Below are 22,592 nucleotides of genomic sequence, written 5' to 3' on the forward strand. Positions count from 1 at the left end.
CTTGCGGTATCTGCATACAATAGGGGATCTCAGGAATGAAAATAGGTAGTTGGAATTTAAGGAACTGCAAGATTCTACGGGTATACACAAGGGTCAATTTCTACTACATTGGACTGTGCTAAGTACAATAAAGGGTAGGTGGCCATCTGTCACGGAGGATACAATAGGGTGTGAAGACATTGAAACAATCATAAACATCTCGGAGGGGGGCACGCTATTTCCAGAATATATGAGGTAAAGCTAGATCACACAACTCGAGAGTCGAATTGCAGTGCAGGGGAGGATGGGAAAAGGAATTGGGGAAATCATTTGAAGACAAAGAGTGGCACAGTATAGTTCTATACCATATGAAAGTCTCTAGAAATGCCAGGCTGCAGCTGCTTCAACCTTACATTACACAAAGGGCATACCTAACGCCAGCTGCAATAGCAAGGTTGAAGGGTGTGGGTAATCAGGCCTGTTCCAAATGTAAGGAAGAGAATGCAGGCATGATGCACATGTTATGGGAATGTCATAAGATACAGGAATTTTGGAGGAGCGTGGCAAACAGAGTGGCCCCAGGAGGCATTCACCTGGGCATCCAATCCCCGGAGGCATGTATGTTGGGACTCTTTAAGAGAAGCACTAAGCAAAAAAACATGGTTAAGATAAAATACCTAATTAATGTACTGGCTAAACGTAGCACAGCCTCAAAGGGACCGTATTGATAGATGGTGGGAAGACCTGAGGAAATGGGCAAAAGCAGAAACGGGGGTGTGGGAGAAGGCACTTGGAGAGCAGAAACAAGAACTTGCAACAGACATTCTACAGTGGATTGCTCTAACGGTAACATTGTTTAATCAAAGTAAGGGTGAAAATGCTGTACAGACCACACAACACGGAGCTAAGGAGAGTGTATCGCAAAATGGGATATAAAGGTTGGAACAATACACAGGCAGTTATGGGGGGTGGGCAGGAAGTTAAAGAGGGAACTATTTCACTTAAGCTTGGAAGTATATGATTATTTGTGCCACTGTATTGTAACTGTTACATGTTGAAAAAGAGCAAAGATATCAAAAAGAATTTTCTTTTAAAAAAAAGAGTTTAAATCCTTCCAGCACACTGGCCCCTCTTCACTCATTCTCCTCCTGCTGGGGCTATCTGGCCTACATTGCACAATCTGCTTATGATTTCCTGCAAAAAGCTTTGGAAAGATGGCAGATCATTCTCTATCTATGGCAAAACTGCGGAAGTAATTTCCACCTGCACTTCAGCGAATTGGAATAATCTGGCATACAGGAGGAATCTTAAACGCTGGCTTTCTTCATCCATTCGGAATTGTCTCCCAAGGCCAAAAACCTCTTAGGCAGTGTCGCTGTCTGGTATAGATTTATAAACATTGCATTCATGTATTTGTTCTCATGAACTTAATATTAATTCTTTCATTTGGCCTTCTGGTGGTAATGTTTGAACATTATATGTAGGTTAAATGTTATAAGTTGACGTGGGCTTGTTTTCCATGGTGAATTGGGGTTGACAGACTGGTGATATGGTGGTAAGTTTATGCTGGTTACGTCTATGTGGAGGGTCTTTCTAGAATTTGGTGTGAATCGATTTGGTGAACATTAAGATGTGATACAATGATTTAACTTACACAAATACTTTTGTTTTTTATACCACTCTTTGTTATGGTATGAGCACTGCACATTGTGGTGTTGGTTAAGCATCCTTTTGTATTCATCTTGTTAAACAGATGCTGATGGCTGATGAAGTTGTGAAAATCATGGTTGACCACATGACAGACCTTAGCAATGCATCCTGTGTCACACTCGAACCTGGTAAGTGCTGTATATTAGGCTAGTTGTAGGGTGTGGAAGGTTCATCTCATGCCTCAGAAGGGGCCATGATCAATGTCTTTAACTTCCTATTCTCAGCTGCTACTTACGTACTTGGTGGTGTTTTTTTTCAGGAACCAGTGTGGTGCTTGTGGTGAACAATTTAGGTGGACTTTCCTTTCTGGAGTTGGGGGTCGTGTGTAATTCAGCCATCCAGTGCCTAGGTGAGTTCAACTTGATCTCTTCATATTTGAGTTCTAGTTTTGATTTGCTGCCAGGCTCACCCTCATCCTCTTCCTGTAGACATGAATTCATTACACAATGCAGTCAAGCCTCTGCGTGTGAATTTCTCCATATGTTCTGAACACCAACCATATTCATGTGTGGGCTTATCCCTTCATGCACTGGCCTGTGGCCAGATTTCCTGGTGCTGAGTGCTTGTGTATACAGATTACTTGTGTATGTGCATGCAGATCCCATGTTCCTGTGTGCTGATTCTGGATGGAAACCTCAACTAAGCAGTTTGCAGCTTCCACCAGATTGGATTATTTGTTAGAAAAGGCTAACATAAACTGGACGGCCCAGATCCATCCTGAGGCACCTCCTGCATGAGATCAACACACAGTTACTAAATGTCATGTGTGTTACTTGACCTAAACGCTGAACACACATTTATAAACACAAGTAAGTTGAAGGGCGAAAGTGGGTATCTTTTTCAGGCTCTGAGGTCATTCATCCAGTGACTGAACCAACAAAACAGTGTTGGGACGGTTTTTTGGGCTAGCTTGATGACTTTGTTTACTATGCAGCTGGTAACTTTGACCAACATGCTTTAAAAAACACCAACCTTGTTCACCAGGTACTACTCACACAGCTTGTCTCGAAGATATAGTTCATTTTTATTTTCATGCATAGGTTTATTTATGTTTTATCCAGTTCAACCCTGATTTGATATAAATAATACCATCAGTGGAATGGATTCAATTTACATGATATGATATATGTTATGATATGATATGGCATTTATAATGCGCCTATACACAAGTTTCGAAGGGATCGGTTCCTCCGGCGTATTCCACATCTATGACAGGTAATCACCACAGCTGTGCTGCTTTGGAAAATTTTTGGCGTCTGCGTCCTGCGTCGATGACATCGATACGCTGTCGTCGAGGGCCTCCGTCTAGCTGACGTCACCGGATGTTATAAGTAGGACGCATGACGCCCGTAGCCTCAGTTCCGTTTTTTTCCGCGAAAGTGTTCGCTTCGGAGATCTCGGCGCGCCTCGGGTCTTCTGAGTACTTCTTTCGGTTCTTCAAAATTGTTTGTTTGTGAATATCATGTCTTCGTCTTCTTCTACCCCGCGGCCGGGTTTCAAGAAGTGTCGGGACTGCGGTTTGAAGATGTCGCTGACGGACCCGCATGACGCCTGCCTCTGGTGCCTCAGTGAGGACCACGCCACGGGTGATTGTGACGATTGCCAGTCATTAACATCGAAGGCCTTACGAGAGCGGAAAAAGAAGCTTTCTGTCGGTAGGGTGTCCAAGCCCCGAAAGTCGAAATCCGCTGGGCTTTCGACCGATGATTCGACAGGCGACTCTCTGCGTCATCGGCGTAAGTCCAGGGGGTGTCGGTCCCAGAGTGGGTCCCGCCATTCCTCTGCCTCTTCGAGGCACTCGCGGAAGCGCCGTCACTGGTCGCTTTCCCCGTCCTCGTCCGAGGACTCCGCCCGTCAGCGGGTTGCTTGTCCCAACAAGCAATCTTCTCCTGCGGAATGGGATGCATTTCGTTCGGAGATGATGACAATTTTCCAATCGCAGGGCTCCGTTCCGTCTGCGCCTTCGAAAGAATGTGCTAGGGCCACAGCTCGCACGCCTTCGGGCTCGGGCGGTCGGCGCGATCATCGGGAGCATTCGAGGTGCCGATCTGACAAGGTGGATCGCTCTAGCCATGCCCGCTCCAGGTCCCGGTCCTCGACGCCCTCGAGACCGGTGGATCCTGTGAGGTCTTCTAAGAAGACATCGACGCCATTGGCGCCATGTCCGTCGAGGGACTCTCTCGAGGCTCCGCCTCCGAGGAACTCATCGGCGCCGAGACCGTCGAAGGACGCGCTTGGGGGTCCGCCCTCGAGGCCTGTGTCAAAGCCATCCGCGCCACGCTCGACGTCAACGCCGAATCCGTCAATGCCCTCAACACTTTTTGTGGAGGCTTTACCAGAGGTACCCCGTGTATCAGTGGAAACTCTGAGGAAGGCCCTGAAGAAGTCGGTAAGGCCTGTATTTGAGCCTTTTTCTGTGCCCTCTTCCAGGGATTTGTTCCAGCCTCTGGATTATATGTCTGAGGTGGAGGAAGGGTCTGAGGAAGGTTTGGTTCCTGATGAGGTTCCTGATGACCTGTTATCTGGTCATAGCCAGTTGGAAGACCTGCGTCAGTCTTTGCACGACGCCAGTGGCCTTGAGACCTCCCCAGAGGTTGAGTTTGGCAGGCCTGAGCCTGGTACGCATGCTGAATCTTCGTACAGGCGACTCATGTCGATGAGGGTGACAGAGTACTTAGCGTGGTCTGCACCACCAGTGGATTTTCTGCAGGATGACCTGACGGATATCCTTGACCAGGGTCCACCCACTGACCCGGTGCTGCCATATCATATGGCTTTACAGAGAAGGGTGCCGGTGGCTTGGACTGCTCCGGAGAGTCTCCCTGCAGTGAGCAAGTCTTTGCCGAAAAAATACTGTCCAGCCAGTAGCGACCCCTGCTACTTGACTACGCACCCCACTCCGGAGAGTTTGGTGGTGCAGGCGGCAACGGCCCCAGCAAAGCAGGCATCGTACCCTACGATCCCTCCTGATAGGGACGACAAGCGTTTTGATGGCTGGGCGAAGAAAGTATTTTCTTCAGGGGGTATAGCTTTACAGGTAGCCAGCTCCGTGTGTGCCTTAGCACGTTTCACTCACACCCTGTGGAATTATGTGTCTTTGGCGGCTGAACATATTCCCGGAGGGGAGGAACGGGATGGTTTTCTTACTCTCATTCAGGATGGCAATGATGCCATGTGTGAATCCGTTCAGTCGGATCTGGACATGGCAGATTGTGTCAGCCGGTCCATGGCGGCGAGCACCGTAATGCACAGATTTGCGTGGTTGCGGAAGTCGGGGTTTGCTCCTGATGTACAGGCCCGACTACTCAACATGCCCTTTGATGGTGAACATCTTTTTGGCAGCAAGGCTGACGAGAGCCTTGAGAGGTTGCAGACCTCCAAAGCTGCAGTGAAGTCGCTGAGCGCTGCAGTTCGCCAACCTCCACCTTTTTGTCCTAGGGGACAGCAACGGAGGGGAGGTTCCTTTCGATACTACTCTTCCTTTGGTAGATCGAGGGGAGCTGCAAGTCAAAGGGGCCACCGTAGGAGTACCAGAGGTGGAAAACAAGGTGCCAAGGCCACTCGGGCAGTTGCCACTTTGCCCTCAGGCACTGCCGCAGCCGCTTCAGCTCAGTCATGAGGCCATGTCCCATGGTATGGTTCGCCGGTTGGGGAAAGGCTGGCGCGGCATCTTGTAGAATGGTGTGCCATTACTTCAGATGTGTGGGTTCTGGAGATCATAGCGCACAGCTACTGTCTTCCCTTCCAGCAGAGGCCTCACGACAATCCACCAGGGAATCTTTCTTTGAAGAGTCTGGATCCGCTCCTTGCGCAGGAAATCAAATCCCTGCTGGAGAAAGGCACAATAGAACTGGATGCCTGTAGCGGAGCGGAACAAGGGATGGTATTCCTCATATTTTTTGATCCCGAAGAAAGACGGGGGATTGAGACCCATCATGGACTTGCGTGGTTTGAACAAGCTCCTCAGGAAGGACAAGTTCAAGATGGTTACTCTCTCTCAAGTCCTCGAAGCCCTTCAACTTCAGGGCTGGTTGGTGTCTTTCGACCTCAAGGACGCTTACTTTCATGTGCCGATTCATCCCAAGCACAAGAAGTACCTGACGTTCGCGGTTGGCGACTCGCATTTTCAGTTTCGGGTCCTGCCGTTCGGATTGACCTCCGCCCCGAGTCTTCACCAAGCTCATGGTGGTGGTGGCAGCGTATCTCAGGAAAGGGGGGATTCACGTTCACCCCTACCTGGATGATTTGTTGATCAGGGTGCGCTCTCCCAAGCAAGTCCTGAATCATCTGTCAGTCACCTGCCACTCCCTTCACAGGCTGGGCTTCTCCTTCAACTTAAAGAAGTCCCACTTGGGGGCGTGGCTTCGAGTCATGAGGGTCGGTTTGGCTCTGTGAGAGCTCCCGGCTGGCGCCATGCTACCAGGCACTATGCCCGGTGAAGTTTGAGTTATAAAGCCGCAGAGGAGCAAAGTTGTGCGGAGCAGTTGCTGGTGCACGTCCTGGGAGTCTCCCGACGCAAAAACGTGGAGGCTAACGGCTGTTCCTCTGGGCCCTGAGACACGCAGATCCCTCCTGCACATCGAGGGGAAAATGGCGGACTCCACCTAATCTCAGCAGAGCGGCCCGATCCGAGCCCGTGACGGGGGTTGCGTGCAGCGGGGCTCCGGGCCCGGCCCCCGGCACGTCGGACCAGCAGCGGTATCCGGCAGAGCGGCGAACCGAGCGGGGCTCCCCTGGCAAGCGGCGCTTTCCACTCTCCCTGCGCCTGGCGGCCTCCCCTCCCCCCCGCTGCAAGAACCACCAGAGCGGTGATCCCCTGCGCCTTGGCGGGGTGAGGCCTTGGTCTGGGGGCCTCCGCCGGTGGGCCTGCCCCCCGACTCCTACAATCTTCGTCCTACTGCCGGTGTGCGGATTTTGGCCTCAACCTCGTAGGCGGGGCCTTCTCGGGAGCGGCTCACTGGGGACCTGCTCTCGAGCCTACGCCGGAGCGCCTGGTCGCGTCTCGGCGGGAGCTGTTGGGGGTCGCTGCAGGCTATCGGGCTTGGCTGCGGGGAGGCGCCCGGCGCCTTCGCCCAGGGCACAAACCCCCCCTCAGGGACACAGCGGTAGAGGGGGACCCGAGCCATCCAGACCGGAGCCGCCCAGCTGCATCTCGGCCCTGGTCGCGGAGGCCCTCCTGGGAACGCTTCAAGCCCTCGGGTGGATCTCTGCCAAAACCTCGGAGGTGGGGCCTCTTCGGGGGCGACACTCCAGGATCCTGCGCTCGACCCTCACCCAGAGCTCCTAGATGCTCCTCGGTGGGATCCGGGGGGGTCGCTGCAGGCCCTCGGGCCCCCCGCAGAGAGGAGCCTGACACCTGCCCAAGGCACAACCACTCCCCCTCCGAGACACAGCTGAGGAGGGGTCCTGAGCCATCCGGACCGGAGCGTCCCAACTGCATCCCGGCCCTGGTTGCAGGGGACGCACTGCCGCGGGGGCCCGGGCACCCTCTCCAGCTGACCAGACACTCTCTGCGTGCCCGCTGGGCCCCCCCCGAATGCGCTCCGCCGAGGCTCACCCCTCGAGGTTATAGCAAACCACCACCCCTGTCAATCAACACAAGCTGACCTCCTGGGGGGTCTCCCTTCACGAAAAGCTCTTTTGGCAGCCTCACACCATCTCCAATCCCGAACTTTTCTGCCGGGAGATTTGGCAAGCCTCCATTCCCTCTCGAACGAACCCCCTGGATTGAGGCCCAGCGGGCGAACAGGACCGTGCCCAGTACAAGCCCGGCGGCTGGCGCCCCGGAGCCCTACTCTACAGCCGGACCGGCCTCTGTAGCGCCGGGGGATCCCTGCCACGACCCCCCTGTCTCACAGGGGGTGGACGGGGGCCGAGGGCAGCACTGAGGAGGAGCTTGCATAGGGGCTCCCTACCCGAGGCCAACTTCGCACTGGGACGGTACCATCCCACACAACACCTCTCTGGGGGAGCACCTTGCTCCCACAACTAGCGCAGATCAAGGTAAGGCGGCACCTGCCACACCACGCCCTGTGGGACACCACCCAAGGGCTCCAAGAACTGGGGAGTCAACCACGGAGCTCCCTCCCGAGGCCGGTCCGGCTCCTGCACGACTCCATCTGGGTCTGGGGCTGCGAGCTGCTGCCGAGTATTGACCTGGCCCCTAAGTGAGACCCGACTCCCCTGGACGCTCTGCAGCTTTAGGTGACTAGACAGGGTTCGGGGGCCCGAGGCTGCTTCTGAGAAATTATCCCTACAGCAAGTCAGTGTTAGGAACCTCCCTCCCTCCCTCTGGGGGACGGGGTCGCCCTGCATATCTATGACCAATCTAACAAAACAACGAAGCAAACGGACATCTCCACGCTACTGAACATGCCTCCTGGGGGGGAGAAAAACAAGAAGAGTGAGTGCAGCGAGGGTGGAATGGGAAATGCCCCGCCCGAGGGCCAAGCAACTATGGCCTCCCAATCTGTCACAAAAGCGGATTTGCACGACCTCTTATCAGCCCTCACCAGGGAGTTTCAAAAGGGGACGGAAGAAGTAAAAACTCAAATTGCTCATCTGGACAAGAGAGTGGGGGAGATTGAGTCAAGAACCGAGGAAATTGAAACAACGCTCTGCGAACAGAACTTTGAGATCGGAGAGGGAGCTGACAGAATTAGGGCCCTGGAGTGCAGATGTGAGGCACTCGAAACCAAACAAGAAGATGCTGAAAACAGCTCTAGGCGGAACAATATCAGGATTCGGGGCATTCCGCTGGCGATCCCGGAGAAAGACCTCCCATTTTACGTAGCCGATCTCCTCCGCCACATCATCACCCTTCCAGATGACGCCCCCCTGGAGCTTGACAGGGTTCATAGAGCTAGACCTAGGCAAAATCCTAATGGCTCAGCTGATGTGCTGGTCAGAGACCACTTCTTCAAGCTCAAGGAGGAGATAATGCAAGAAGCCAGGGTCATGAAACACATCCACTTCCGGGACTCAGAGATAGCCCTTTTCCAAGATTTGGCAACAGCGACATTAGCAAAACGAAGAGCTCTCAAACCCATGGCTGACTGGCTACGCGAACGCAAGATAACCTACCGCTGGAGCTTCCCCTCAGGCCTCGCCTTCATGTGGGAGGGGAAAATCCGACAAATCCCCTCCCCGCGAGAAGCAGAACTATTCATGAACCCGGAGGCGGGAGAAGAGGCTCCCGGGAGCTCGAGCCACTCACCCCAGGGAACTTACAGAGAGTCTCTCCGCTCATGGTCCTGAGTGGAGGGGCGTCGCAGGATGCGAGGCCCACCCTCCAAGGGGAAGAACACCAACAATCACTGAAGCCACCCCCTCACTAACTGCCGAAAACACAGCTTAGGAGGATGGGACTCATTGAAGGATGGGGTCCAGGCCGTCCTGGGCCCTTGGCCGAAACGACTATCTACACTCCATCCTGCACTGTTACATTTTCATCGACAATGCACGAGGACCTAGGGTCTCCCATCTAGCTGGTAGCTACGGCTCAGCCAACAGCCCCGTTGGTAGAAGGCTGGTCTGGATACCGATACCTGTTCTCTGTTTTAGGTTTTGTTCTAGTTCCTTTTGTTTGTTAACCATGGTCAGAGGGAAGGGGGGAGCTGGATCTAAGGAGATAGCTGTAGGAAAGGGTGAACCAGGGGTCAGGGCGCAAGCGGCAGGGGGGTTTCTCCCCCTACACGAGTCCTCCGCAACATGTACAACCCAGCCAATAGGGGAAGGGGAGACCTCAACTCTGCATTCAGACGGAAGCAAGGGAAAGCCACTAACTAACTCATTGACGAATGGCCCAGCCGGATAGAGAGCTATCTGTGTTAACCTGGAACATCCAGGGCCTGAATGCCCCTCGGAAGAGGAAGTCCGTAGAGCACAGGCTTTCCCAGCTGGCACCTGATATTTTATGCCTTCAGGAGACACACCTCCTCAGGACAGACGAGGGCCACATCTCTTTCCAACACTACGCAAAACGCTTCTTCGCCTCTACAGGCCTCAAGAAAAGAGGGGTAGCCATCTTGATAAGCTGAGACGTCCCTTTAACGAATATCACGATCAAAAGAGATTCAGAGGGGCGGTACATTCTTCTGAAAGGCCGGCTGGTAGAGCTTCCCATCACTATAGCAGCTATATACTGCCCAAGCACAGCGCAAAGCCTATTCCTTCGTAACCTTCTTCCCATTCTTACAACCTTCACTGAAGGTCAGCTGCTCATCGGGGGCGATTTCAACCTGACTCCAGACCCTAACCTGGATAAAACACTCCCTCCATCCAAGGAGGACTTCTGCAAAGCTCTCGCCATGGCAGAATTCTTAAGGGAAACCGACTCCATAGATGTTTGGAGATGGGCCAACATGGGGGCTAGGGATTACACATTTTTCTCCCACGCCCATCTGGGGCATTCAAGGATCGACCTGCTGCTGCTCTCCAGTTCTCTCATTCCCTGCGTTGAAACCATCCAAATAGGACACAGAGCCCTCTCGGACCACGCTTCGGTCATAATGAAACTGAGGGTACAGAGCTTTCCCGAGCCGACCCAGCGACAATGGAAACTTCAAGACCAGATCTTCACAGACATAGCGATCAGAACGGAAATGGCAGAAGCCCTCAAGAACTACTTTAAGGAAAATACCACCAAAGACACATCGATATCCACGATTTGGGACGCCATGAAACCGGTGATCAGGGGTACGGCTAACGATTGCACCGCCAGGCTATGACATCTACGCAAACTACAGCAGGACAAACTTGAAGCGGAGGTGTCTGAGGCAGAACGTATCCAGAAACAGGGTCAGAACAGGAAAGCGAGCCGCGCCCTCCAGAAAGCAAAACGCTCTCTAGAAATGCAGCTAGCAGACAAGGCGGCCAGGGCACTAACATACACCAAACAATTCTACTATGTGCACAGCAACAAAGCAAACCGCCTCCTGGTCCACAAATTGAAAAAGCTGCACTCGAGGAACTCCATCCAATGTCTCCAGGACGCACAGGGAACGCCGCGCTACGCCAACCCAGAGAAAATGGACATCATGACTGCACACCATAGGGCAATCATGTCGGGTTCCCCTACAGCAGCAGACGCACATTCAAAATACCTAGCTGGGATACAGCCGTGCGACCCACACCCTCAATTGGCAGCCCTAGAAGCCCCGATCTCGACAGAAGTGAGTGAGGTCATCGCAAAATTGAAAAACTCAACGCCTGGTCCGGATGGGCTCACAGCTCCATTTTATAAGAAGTTCTCATTCATACTCTCCCCCCAGCTGGCTGCTCTCTTCAACTCCTTCCTTTTGTCAGGGACGACCACCCCCTCGATGGAAGAGTCGCTAACAGTGCTGCTTATGAAACCAGGCAGGGACCGGAGCCTTTGCGCCCTTTACAGACCCATCACACTCCTGAAAATCCTAGCGAACAGGCTGGCTCCCTTACTCCCGGACATCATACACCCGGATCAAACGGGATTCATCCCCGGCCGCCGCACGCACGACAATATAAGAGCCATAAACGTTATCGAATCAGCCAGTAGGAAGGGCCAGGAGTTGATGGCGCTCTCGCTCGACGCTCATAAAGCTTTTGACATGCTAGACTGGGGCTATATACAAAAAACATTAAAGCACTATGGCTTTGGCCACAATTTCATAAAATGGACACTAGCTAACTACCAGCATCCATCCACAAGGCTAAGAATTAATGGAACCAAATCTGACACAATTTACATCGCAAGAGGCACAAGGCAAGGATGTCCCCTCTCCCCACTGATCTTTGCCCTCTCCATGGAGCCGTTCGCAAGCAGGGTACGGCAAACCGCAGCAATCCAAGGCCTGGCAATCAAAGCCCAAATATACAAAGCCGCCTTATATGCAGACGATGTCCCCTTAACATTAACTAAGCCCAGGGAATCCATGAAAGCTCTGTGGACGGAACTGAAAGAATTTGGGGAGGCATCAGGGTTCAAGGTCAACCTTTCTAAATCATCAGCGCAGGGCATCCACCTGCCTCGATCTCTGTCCAGGGACCTGGAAAACGAATATCTCATACCATGGGCGAAAAAGCACCTATCATACCTAGGGCTCCAGCTGCCAGGCACACCCAACAGACTATACAAAGCTAACTTCCCTCCGCTGTTTAAAGAACTCAAGAGCGATCTACTATGCTGGCAGAAACGGGAGGTCTCCTGGTTCGGAAGAATTACAGCTCTGAAAATGAACCTCATTCCAAAATTACTTTACCACTGCTCAGCCCTACCAACTGCCACCCCGAAGCAAAGCAAGCTACGCAGAAACTACAAAGGAGCATCATGAGGTACATCTGGGAAGGAAAACAGCCACGTATCCCAAGGAAACTCATGCTGCGGGGTCGAGCGATGGGGGGATTGGGAGCGCCTGACATTGCCAGATATATCCTGGCTGCCCAGCTCTCGCATGCATTTGCCTGGCCACCTGCCACACCAAAGCCCTGTTGGCTGGAGCTGGAGGAGGCCTGGAGTCCAGTCCCGATAGACGCACTACCACATATGAAACGCTCCATCGACCGTGCAGATAGGGGGCCTCTCTCGGCAACCAAAAACACGGTGGCGAACTGGAAGAAGGCGGCGCAGCTATGGAGAGTCCGCAGCACAACAGGCCCACTCACCCCGATCTGGAGGAATCCGGAATTTTCGCCGGGCATCAACCCCAAGGACTTCTCGAGGTGGAGGGAGGGAGGACTGGAGAGAGTGCTAGACTTTTTCGAGGAGGGAAATCCTCTGGACTTCGAGGCCTGCAAGGCGAAATTCAAGGTCCCTGAGAACGAGAGGTTCAGATACACCCAACTTCGGCACTGGCTCTCAAACAGGAGCATGAAAAACCTTGGAAGCAGAGACCTTACAGCCCTGGAGCAAACCCTCACATCGCTTCCCCCTAAGGGCAAGATTTCTACCCTCTACAAGATCCTAGATAGAACTGACCCGACCCGCAAGGAACCATATATGCTCAAATGGGAGAGAGATATTGGGAGACCCATTGAGCCGGAGGAATGGGACCAGATCTGGACAAGAGCAAATAGAAGCTCGAAATGTGTGTCCAATAAGGAGGGGGCATTCAAGGTATGCTACAGGTGGTACCGAACACCAGAATCTCTCAATAAATGCAACCCGGCGATCCCACCGTCATGCTGGAGAGGTTGCCCAGACAAAGGCACACTATACCATCTGCTCTGGACATGCCCCAAGGCGACTCAATTTTGGAAAGCAGTGCTAGATCAAATCAACACGATCACAGGCCTATCAATCCCATGGGACCCAGGTATCGTACTGCTCGGAGCAAGCGGCGAGGGCCAATTCCCTCGATCAGGCCACAGAGCAGAACTTTGCTCCCACCTGCTGACTGCCGCCAAGATCTCAGTGGCAAGGCTCTGGAAAAACCCAGAGGCCCGTCGGTCCAAATGTGGTTGACTAAATGCTGGGACATAATAGCGGTGGAAAAAATCACCGCCCTCAGGTTTGGGAACAGAGACAAATTCTTCCATACTTGGTCTCCCTTCCTTGACCACGCACAGACATACCCAGGCCTGGCCCGACAACCCCCCTCTCTACGGTGGTTGGACAAATATGACTGAAATAGAATACGGAAGAGTTGCCTGGGATACCCACCTGGGGAGTTCAACCCCTGCTAGCAAAAGCCGAGGCGAAACAGCGAAGGCCTTGAACTAAAGGGTGCCTGCTCCCCTCACCCAGCAGGATCCTGAAGCAGGATCAACCTCCAGGAGCTCTTAATCCGACGCAGGGCCTCGAGGGGCTCACCCCCACCGAACTATGGCCTCCCCATGCAGTTATACATTCCCTGCTGACCTACAGTTATTGTTTATGTTTTATGTTTGTTTCTTTGATTTGTATTCTCAAGCGAGACAGTGCCGATTGAAGCACCCTCATTTTACATGCCATAATGTATAACTTGCTTGTTTAAAAACCAATAAAAACATGTTTGGAAAAAAAAAAAAGAAGTCCCACTTGACACCTACCCAGCGGCTCCAGTACATCGGTCGGAGCAGTGCTCGACACATCCCTGGGGCAGTGTTTGCCTCCCCAGGTGAGGGCTCATCACATTCTGCAGATGGTGCACAAGTTTCAGCATGCCCAGAGTCTCCCGGCGTTCGAGTTCTTGAGGTTGCTCGGCCTCATGGCATCCTGCATTCTTCTAGTGCCAGAGGCCAGGTTGCGGATGAGATCTCGGCAGTGGGCTCTCAAGCTCCAGTGGTCACAGTCCTCTGGCAGGATGTCGGACCCCATTCAGGTGCCGCCCTCGGTCACCCAGGATCTTCTCTGGTGGGCCGTCAAAGGCAATCTGATGAATGGGGCTCCATTTTGGCTACCCTGGCCAGAGGTAACAATCGTGACGGACACGTCCCTCACGGGATGGGGAGCTCATGCCAACGAGTTGACAGTCAGCAGTCGCTGGTCTCCGTCAGAGTCCAGACTCCATATCAATCTGTTGGAGCTGAGAGCCATCAGGCTAGCCCTGAAGGCTTTTCTGCCATCTGTGCGGGGGAAGAATGTCCTGATTCTGACGGACAACACAGTGGTCATGCACTACCTCAACAAAAAGGGCGCGAGCAGGGTCTCTCCCTCTGTGCAGAGAGGCGATGCAGCTCTGGTTCTGGACCATCCAGCAGGAACTTTCGATCTCGGCAGTTCATCTGGCCGGAGACGAAAACGTGGCGGCAGACGCTCTGAGCAGGCAGAGCGCGGCCTCTCACAAGTGGGAGCTGGCTCGGGAGATTCTCCTGGTCATCTTCGCCACCAGTGCCAACCGGAAGTGCGAAAGATTCTGCTCGCAGGAATTTCCTCCAAGAGGAGCCTTAGGGGACGCGTTCGTAGTGGAGTGGTCCTTCCACTGCTGTACGCGTTTCCTCCAGTCCCCGACATTCCACAAGTGCTGCAGAGATTACAGAGGTTTGGTTCCTGGATGAGCCTCATTGCTCCGGCATGGGCCCAGAGAACATGGTACCCGGACCTTCTCGACTTGTCCATCTGCCCTCCACGCCGTCTTCCCTACCAAGACGATCTGCTCTCACGGGAGGGGGGGTCAGGTTCTCCATCCAGAGGTCAAGTCCCTCCACCTTCATGCTTGGCTTCTGAAAGGTTGAGGTATAAGAATTGGGACCTTCCTGAAGACGTGATGGAGGTGTTGGTTTCGGCCAGAAGGCCCGCAACAAAGTCCCTGTACCGTTGCCGTTGGAGAAAGTTCTGAAACTGGTGCAGGGTTAAGAATGTGGATCCTTTTTCATGTGCCATTCCTGTGCTTCTGTCTTTTTTGCTTTCTTTAGCCCACAGGGCCTGCAATGGGTACCATTAAGGGTTACCTGGTGGCGCTGTCCATATTTAAGCGCTCGTCTGAGGAGTGTTCTTATTTTAAGATTCCTTTGATTTCCCAGTTTCTCAAAGGGCTCACTAATGTGTTTCCACCGTCACCTTTCCAGGTGTCCGGTTGGGATTTGAACCTGGTTCTAAAATTCCTCATGGGAGCTCCGTTTGAGCCTTTTCATTCTTGCCCTTTGAGACTGTTGACCTTGAAATCTGTATTTTTAGTTGCAGTCACTTCCACTCTTCACAGTGTTCCATAAGGAGAGGGTTCATCCTTCTTTTCTTCCGAAAGTTGTGTCGGAATTTCATTTAAGCCAGAAGGTTGTTCTTCCGGCATTCTATCCTCCTCAGCATCCTAGTAAGGAAGAGGAGAGGCTCCATAGGTTGGATCCTAGGAGTGCTTTAAGTTTCTACATCTCACGCATGTCCCGGGTCAGAGTGGACGATCAGCTCTTTATTGGATACGCTGGAAGGCGTTTGGGACAAGCTGTTACTAAACAGACTTTGTCTAGATGGATTATTTTGACAATTTCTGAATGTTAGCGCTTGGCGGGTAAGGACCCTGCGGTAGGCTTATGGGCCCATTCTACTAGGGTTGTGACTGCCTCTACTGCCCTGCAGAGGGGTGTTCCCATTCGTAACATTTGTGAAGCAGCCACATGGGCCACTGTCCATACTTTTGTCAAACACTAGTCCTTGGATTCTATCCATGGGAGGATCTGGCCTTTGGCAAGGCGGTCCTCTATTCTGCAATTTAATTGGGCATTGTAAAATTCTAAATTCTTTCCCACCTCCTTACGTTGGTACTGCTTTGGGAGTCTGTCATAGATGTGGAATACGTCGGAGGAACCAATCCCTTCGAAGAACAAGTTACTTTCTTACCTGGTAACATTCTTTTGATGGGATGTTCCGACGACGTATTCCACATCGCTCCCTCCCAGCCTGCCCCTCTACAGAATTTCTTATGTGATTGCAGTTTTCGTTTCCGCAAGGCTTTCTGTAGTCATTCTGGCAGAAGATTGGTGCCATACGTTCTGGGAAAAAACTACAACGGAGGCTACGGGCGTCGTGCATCCTACTTATAACATCCGGTGACGTCGGCTCGACGACAGCGTATCGACGTCATCGACGCAGGACGCCGAAAATTTTCCGAAGCAGCACAGCTGTGGTGATTACCTGTCATAGATGTGGAATACGTCGTCGGAACATCCCATCGAAAGAACGTTACCAGGTAAGAAAGTAACTTGTTCGTTTCAAGGCGCAACGAGGCAAGGGAGGGGAAACAGAGGGAAGACAGAGACAGCGATCCTACTAGGCCCGGTGACATTGAGATCACGCAAGTGCAGAGGAGGGGGAAGAGGGCAGTGCAGTACATAGGATAACAGTAAAATAAAGAAAGACAATAAATAAAAGTGCGGCCAGCTGGTGGCAAGTGCAAGGGTAAGTGCAGAATCAGGTGTCAAGAGCTAGAGGGGGCTGTGTGGATACAGAAACAGTCCCAGAGTGCAAGGGTTGCCATGGGGGCAGTGCAGGTGTGCAACTGGCAGGGAGGGGACCTGGGCCCGAGATCAGAAGGTGGCCAGGTAACCAGTGCAGTTTCAGAATCAGCCAGGAGATCAGCAGGGGAGAGGAGGAGAGGAAGAAGAAGCAAAGAAGAAGGTCTTGAGGTGTTTCCGGAACCAGAGATGGTTCTCCTCAAGTTTCAGAGAGGCAGGGAGGCTATTCCGGAGGGAAGCTCCAGCTGCTTGGAGAAGCGACTAACCCTGAGGGAGTTGGTGGCGGGTGAGCGAATAGCTTGAGAAGGAAGATATTTAGGAAGAGAGAGTTGAAGGTATTGAGGTCTCAGGCCCCAGAAGGCCTTGTGGACAATGCAGAGCATTTTTAACTTAATCCTCGCCGCCAATGGGAGCCAGTGCAGAGATTTCAGTCCTGGAGAGATATGATCCCTGGGCTTGAGGCCAAGGACAAGTCTTGTAGTCTGTTTTGGATTAGTTGCAGAGGGCGGAGAGTAGAGGCAGGCAGATTTAGAAAGAGGCTGTTGTAGTTGCAGTAGTTGAGCCTAAAGAGAACCAGGGCTCTGGTGACAGTGAGCTTCTGGGGGAAAGAGAGGAAAGGAAGAATACCTCTGAGGAGGTGCAGCCGGTAGTGTGACTTCTTAGAGACGTCGGAGATGTGAGGAGAGAAAGAAAGTCTGGAGTCGAAGATAACCCCAAGGTTTTTAGCCTCACAGGAGGGAGCAGGAAGAGGGCCAAGAGAGGCCAGCCAGGGAGTGACTGGAAAGGAGGGAGCAGATGTGCCGATGAGGAGAATCTTGGTCTTACTGGCGTTGAGGCAGAGATCATTGGTGGCACACCACTCCTGGATGGCAGACAGACAGTCAGAGATGAGAGAAATAGAGCAGGTGGCTGAAGGGAGCCTGAAAATGAGCTGAGTGTCATCGACATAGCACTGAAAGTTGGGGCAGAGAGCGGCAATGCGGTGGGCAAGACGTGCCAGGTAGTGGTTGAACAGCCAGGTAGAGAGGTTAGACCTCAGGGGAACACCACAGGTAGAGATAGAGATAGAGATAGAGGAGAGGAAGGACCCAAGTTGGACCTGGGAGGGTCGATAGGAGAGGAAGGAGGTCAGCCAAGCGAGGGCCTGATCGGTGATACCCACGTTATCACGGAGACGGTTGAGCAGGATGGCATGGTTGACCGTGTCAAAGGCAGAAGAGAGATCAAGTAAGATGAGGACACAGGGGGTGTTGGAATCGAGGTTGGAGAGCAGATATTCATGGATGTTCAGGAGAGCAATTTCAGTGCTTCTGGCAGCTCTGAAGCCAGACTGATGGTCATGGAGACAACCAACAGATTCAGAGTGAAGGTTAAGCTGGGAGATGGCCAGCTTTTCCAGGAGTTTGCCCAGGAAAGGAGTGATGGAGATTGGACGATAGTTACCCGGGCAGGAAGGGTCGGCAGAAGGTTTCTTAAGAAGAGGGTGCACAAGGTAGTGCTTCAGGGGAGGGGAAAACTCCAGTGGTGAAGGAATGGTTGCAGACATCAGCCAGAGCAGGAGCCAGGGTGATAATGTTGTCCACAATGGTTTTGGTGGAACAGGGGTGAACCTGTTTTGATGAGACTTTCGTAGATCGGACTTGTCGAGAAACCTCGTCAGAGGAGAACAGGGAAAAGGCAAAGAAGGAGGGAGGAGAGGTGGCCGAAGAGGTGTCAGAGGAAGAGCTTAGGGATTAGAGTACGGAGAAGAGGAAGAGAGAGAGGACAGGGTGTCCTAAGTTTTAGAGATGAAATGAGAATCCAGGGCCGTGCAGAGGGCCTGGTGGGGGACAGGAGAGGTAGAGACTGTGGCAGGATTGGCCAGCTCCTTGCAGATTTTAAAGAGTTCGGCCGAGTTGTTAGATGCCGCAAAGACGCAGGCTTGGATGTCGGCTCTCTTTTTAGTGCAGACAGAGAGCCGGTACATGCAGTAACTGGAAGGATCTGTATGATACATGTGGCTCTTTCAGCTATTCCATATTTTGGAGTCCCATAGAACTCCATGGGGAAATGCCATATGAACACTGATTTTGTGTGGTGGTAATTACCTCCAAAGCAGGCGTAGCTGAAGGTTTTTGGAAACGTAACTCCAAATTTCGAGGAGCAGTAGAACATACCGTATTCCCAAATATGGGATGTTTTACTCTTTCCGCCAGACTTGTAATTAGGCCGCATATACAACAGAAACACATTTTCTATAATATTGCAGCCTTCCTTCAATCAGCATACATCAAGAATCTTTGAAGGATTGTCCAATATCAGGACCCGTTTTGTACTTTTCTATGATGGGAGACAGTGGCCCTCATTACAAGTTTGTTGGTCTGGAAAAAAGTACCAGTAACAACGGTTACCGGCACCTTTTACAGACGGGCAAACTACAAGTCTGCTGGTAGGGGCAGTGAACTACCGGCAAACCTGACCCGCAGGTAGTTCAAGTCCCTACCGGCAGATTTTGCGCTGAATCACTGGCACAGTTACTAATGGTGCCAGTGCTTCAGTGTTCCCATTCCCATGGAGTCTCCACGGGAATGGAAATTTACCGTTCCTAATATCCCAGTATTACCGGGATATCAGGTGGCGTTAACAGTGAAGTGAGGTTGCAGATAGGCTGCCGGTAGTACCAGCGGCCCACCGGCAACCTTGTAATGAGGGCCAGTGAGGCTATCACATGTATAGATCTCATATAGTGAAGTAGCACCCTGGTAGAGGGCACCAGCCAATCAGGATTCAAGTAATGCTGGCTTTATTCACCAGGGAAATCCTGGGTTCTGTGTCGGCTGAGGGTGTTTTCTCCTGCTGCCATTTTCTCTGCATGCCTCTCCCCATCTGTCTCTATCACGTCCTCCCTCAAATACCTCCACACTGCACAGCCCAAATCGACGTTCTACATCTGCCACTCATTTACCTAACTCTGCATTCCTGTCTTCCTGGCTCTCCCATAGCTCTGGTAACCATGTGTAGAAATCGAAAATGGACTTTGCGAGTTCCCTTTGCCGTTTCCAGGGGTGCCATTTTTGTAGTTTATTTTTTTGGTAAATAGAAACGGTTTGCGTTCTCCTTGCACAACTTTTCGTTGGCAATAACTGGGAATCTTACACCCAGACATTGTCAGGATGTAATACCCGTAGTACCGACTCTTGCCGACTTTCCTGGGCGGTAAAGGCACTGTTGACCTAGTTATAGGACCGAGAGCAGGCTGTTACTACGTCGGAAATCCTGTGAAGTCAGGTATTTGTAGTATTGCATACTACAGCTGGCGCTGATGATGAGGGATCTAGAATAGGAATGCGGGGAATGGAATGGAGAGGGGACAGTGAGATGGCGGTTGGAGGAGCAGAAGGTCTCACTGCATCTGCTCTGTCCATATCCCTTTTATATTATATTATAGATATAACTGTTAAATTAATAAAATAACTACATAAATAATAACGTCTTCCTTTGTCGTGCCATTCTTCAAGTGACGACGAGGATCTTTAGTCTCTCCCTGCACTGTATGAGGCCAAGGATCGAGAGTGGCAGAGCCGAAGAACTGGCAACCAGCACTGACAACAGAGATTTCCGGCAAGAAGAGTGCAGTGTTAAAGGTACTGTAGGCATGATAATAATCATACAGTGGACTTACAATTGCATCCGTTTGAGAGCCGCGCATGCTCGCATCTTATGAAGGCATTGCACGGGCGAATGCGTGAGCTTATATAGAGAAAAGGACCCTACGCAACGTTGATTGCGTCCATTGCGTGCAGCCATTTTGGGATTTGTATAAACAAACGGTCTCCATGACACTGTATAGACAGTGCAACGGAGATTGACGGCCCTGCAGGGAAGATCAATTGTATATACTTTAAGTGCGTTCAAGCGAATGCAAAGCTAAAATAATACCGTACAACGTGCAAACAAGACATGTGTGAATTAATAACCTCTTCCTCGTCTCAGTTAAAAAAATAATAATAATAATTTTTATCATACAAGAGCCTAGCACAAACAAAGTGAAAGAAACAAAAAGGGAACAGGAAACCCTGGCATAAACGGAAAAAAGGAGAGAATTGAGAATTGCAAAAGTTGAAACAAAAGGAAAGAATTGGGAATTACAGATTGACTACCACCCAATCAAAGCAATAAGAAAAAAGGACATCATTGAGCTAAGTGGGGCAGGAGACCACACTCCCATAGAAAACATGTCTATGCATGGTGTCCCGCCACCAGCCATGTTCTTACCAGAGGCAGGTGAACCAGTTTTACAGTGGAAAAGATGGCTGGAGTCATTCGATCATTATGCTAGCGTGGTGTGCGGCACGAACTACAGTGTAGAAAGAAAGAAAGAAAGCACTACTCTTGCATTGCTTGGGCCCAGCAGGCCAAGCAAAATATGAATATCTACCAGACCTGTCAGCAACGGAAGGAAGGGATATGAACGAATATGAGAAGTGTATTGCCAAAATGAATAAACACAATGGCCCTCACTATAAGGTTGGCGGAATGGGTTTACTGGCACCGGTAAAGGTGCCGGTGCCGGTAAACCCGTTCCGCCCTATTACGAGGTCTCTTCGCGGGACCCGCAATGGGTGCCTGGAAAAACCAGGCATCCTTACCGGGTCCCGCGAGGGGACCAGGGAGCTAACAATGGGCCCGTCATTAACGGGCCCGTTGTTAGCTCCATCCCCATTGCCATTGAGGCCTATGGGTGCTCGAATGGGAATGGGGATGGACCGGGTCCGGGTTCCTCGGACGGGGAATTACCGGGTCCGCCAAGGTTGCGGTGGCCCAGTAATTCCTCATTCGAGGAACCCGGGCACGGATTGCGGTATGGAGGCAATCATGCCGCTAAAAGCGGCATGGTTACCTCCAACCTTCTAATGAGGCCCAATGAAAAAAAATTGAGCACAGTACTGGAAAGGTACAGATTCGGCAAAAGATTGCAAGAAGCGAGAGAAAGTGTTGAAACAGTAAATAACAGTTCTGAGGAAACTGGCAAACAATTGCAAATTTGGACATCAATTGGGGGAAAGATTGAGAGATCAATTTGTGTTGGAGTGTGGTAGTGCCAAAATCAGAAAGAAGTTGTGGGCTGAAGATGATCCACCTCTTGATGCAGTGCTGCGTATTGCGAAAGAAGTGGAACACATGGAAATTTGTGTTAAGACATTGGAAGATAGATTAAAGGACAGTTCGATAAATAAAGAATCGGCTATCAATGTTCTTCAATCCACGCAGTCAGATAATGGAAACAATCACAATAATTATGCTACGAGGAAGAAGGAAGAATTCAAGGTTCAAAACACATCCAGATATAATGGAGATGTGAGAGTTCAAGGTTATGGACGTGGTTACAGTGGATATATCCGTGAACGCTTTATGACAAGTCGTAGACCTCAATCTAGCCAAAGAGGCAGAGGCAGAAACAGAACGTGCTTCAGATGCGACAGCCCGTCACACTGGGCTAGTAGCCCTGACTGACCTGCACTACACATAATTTGTAGAAACTGCAATGGGAAGGGGCATATGGCAAAATGCTGCAGAATAGCAAAGAGCAACATGAACTGGATTGGCAATGAAAGAAGTGATGAGGGAAATGAATGTGTTTTTGCAATCAGTGACAATGACAATGAAGTGAAATTGGAAAGTCCAAAGACCATTATTATGATAAATGGTAATCCGATCAGGATGATGACAGATTCCGGAGCGAAATATACACTTTTACCAGAAGCAATATGGAGAAAAATAGGTCCTAAGTGGCTGAATGAAGCTGACATCAATCCTAGTGCCTATGGAGGGGTGAAAATCGATATTCTAGGTTGGTTCAGGGCTACTTTAGATTTCAAAGACAGGACAGCAATAGGAAAAGTCTATGTGTCAAAAAGAGGTGCATCACCTCTACTTAGTTGGATGCATCAAGCATGGCTGAAGGTATGACCAGATGCCAGTGCGGAAGAATCTATATATGCACTTCAGTCTATGGAAAAAAAATGCAGAAAAGATAAAGATGGATGTGTTCAGAGATGGAACAGGCTGTGTTAAAGGCA

At 51.2% G+C, this 22,592-nt stretch overlaps 1 protein-coding gene across 9 annotated transcripts in view; it reads left to right on the forward strand.

The window, feature by feature from the left end:
- The window catches only part of TKFC (triokinase and FMN cyclase), a 1,395,923-nt gene that overhangs the window by 943,285 nt on the left and 430,046 nt on the right, over nucleotides 1-22,592 (forward strand). For 5 of the 9 annotated variants that reach the window (XM_069623839.1, XM_069623840.1, XM_069623842.1 and 2 more), the window contains 2 exons: nucleotides 1,733-1,817; nucleotides 1,949-2,038. In XM_069623839.1, the coding sequence (XP_069479940.1) occupies nucleotides 1,733-1,817; nucleotides 1,949-2,038 (175 nt within the window). Of the gene's footprint in view, nucleotides 1-1,732; nucleotides 1,818-1,948; nucleotides 2,039-20,030; nucleotides 20,157-22,592 lie in introns of all 9 variants that reach the window. The other 4 variants (XM_069623835.1, XM_069623836.1, XM_069623838.1 and 1 more) reach the window with 1 other exon arrangement.

The sequence above is a fragment of the Ambystoma mexicanum genome, chromosome 11 (assembly GCF_040938575.1).
Source record: "Ambystoma mexicanum isolate Mex_15411 chromosome 11, UKY_AmexF1_1, whole genome shotgun sequence".
In the NCBI taxonomy this organism is placed as follows: domain Eukaryota; kingdom Metazoa; phylum Chordata; class Amphibia; order Caudata; family Ambystomatidae; genus Ambystoma; species Ambystoma mexicanum.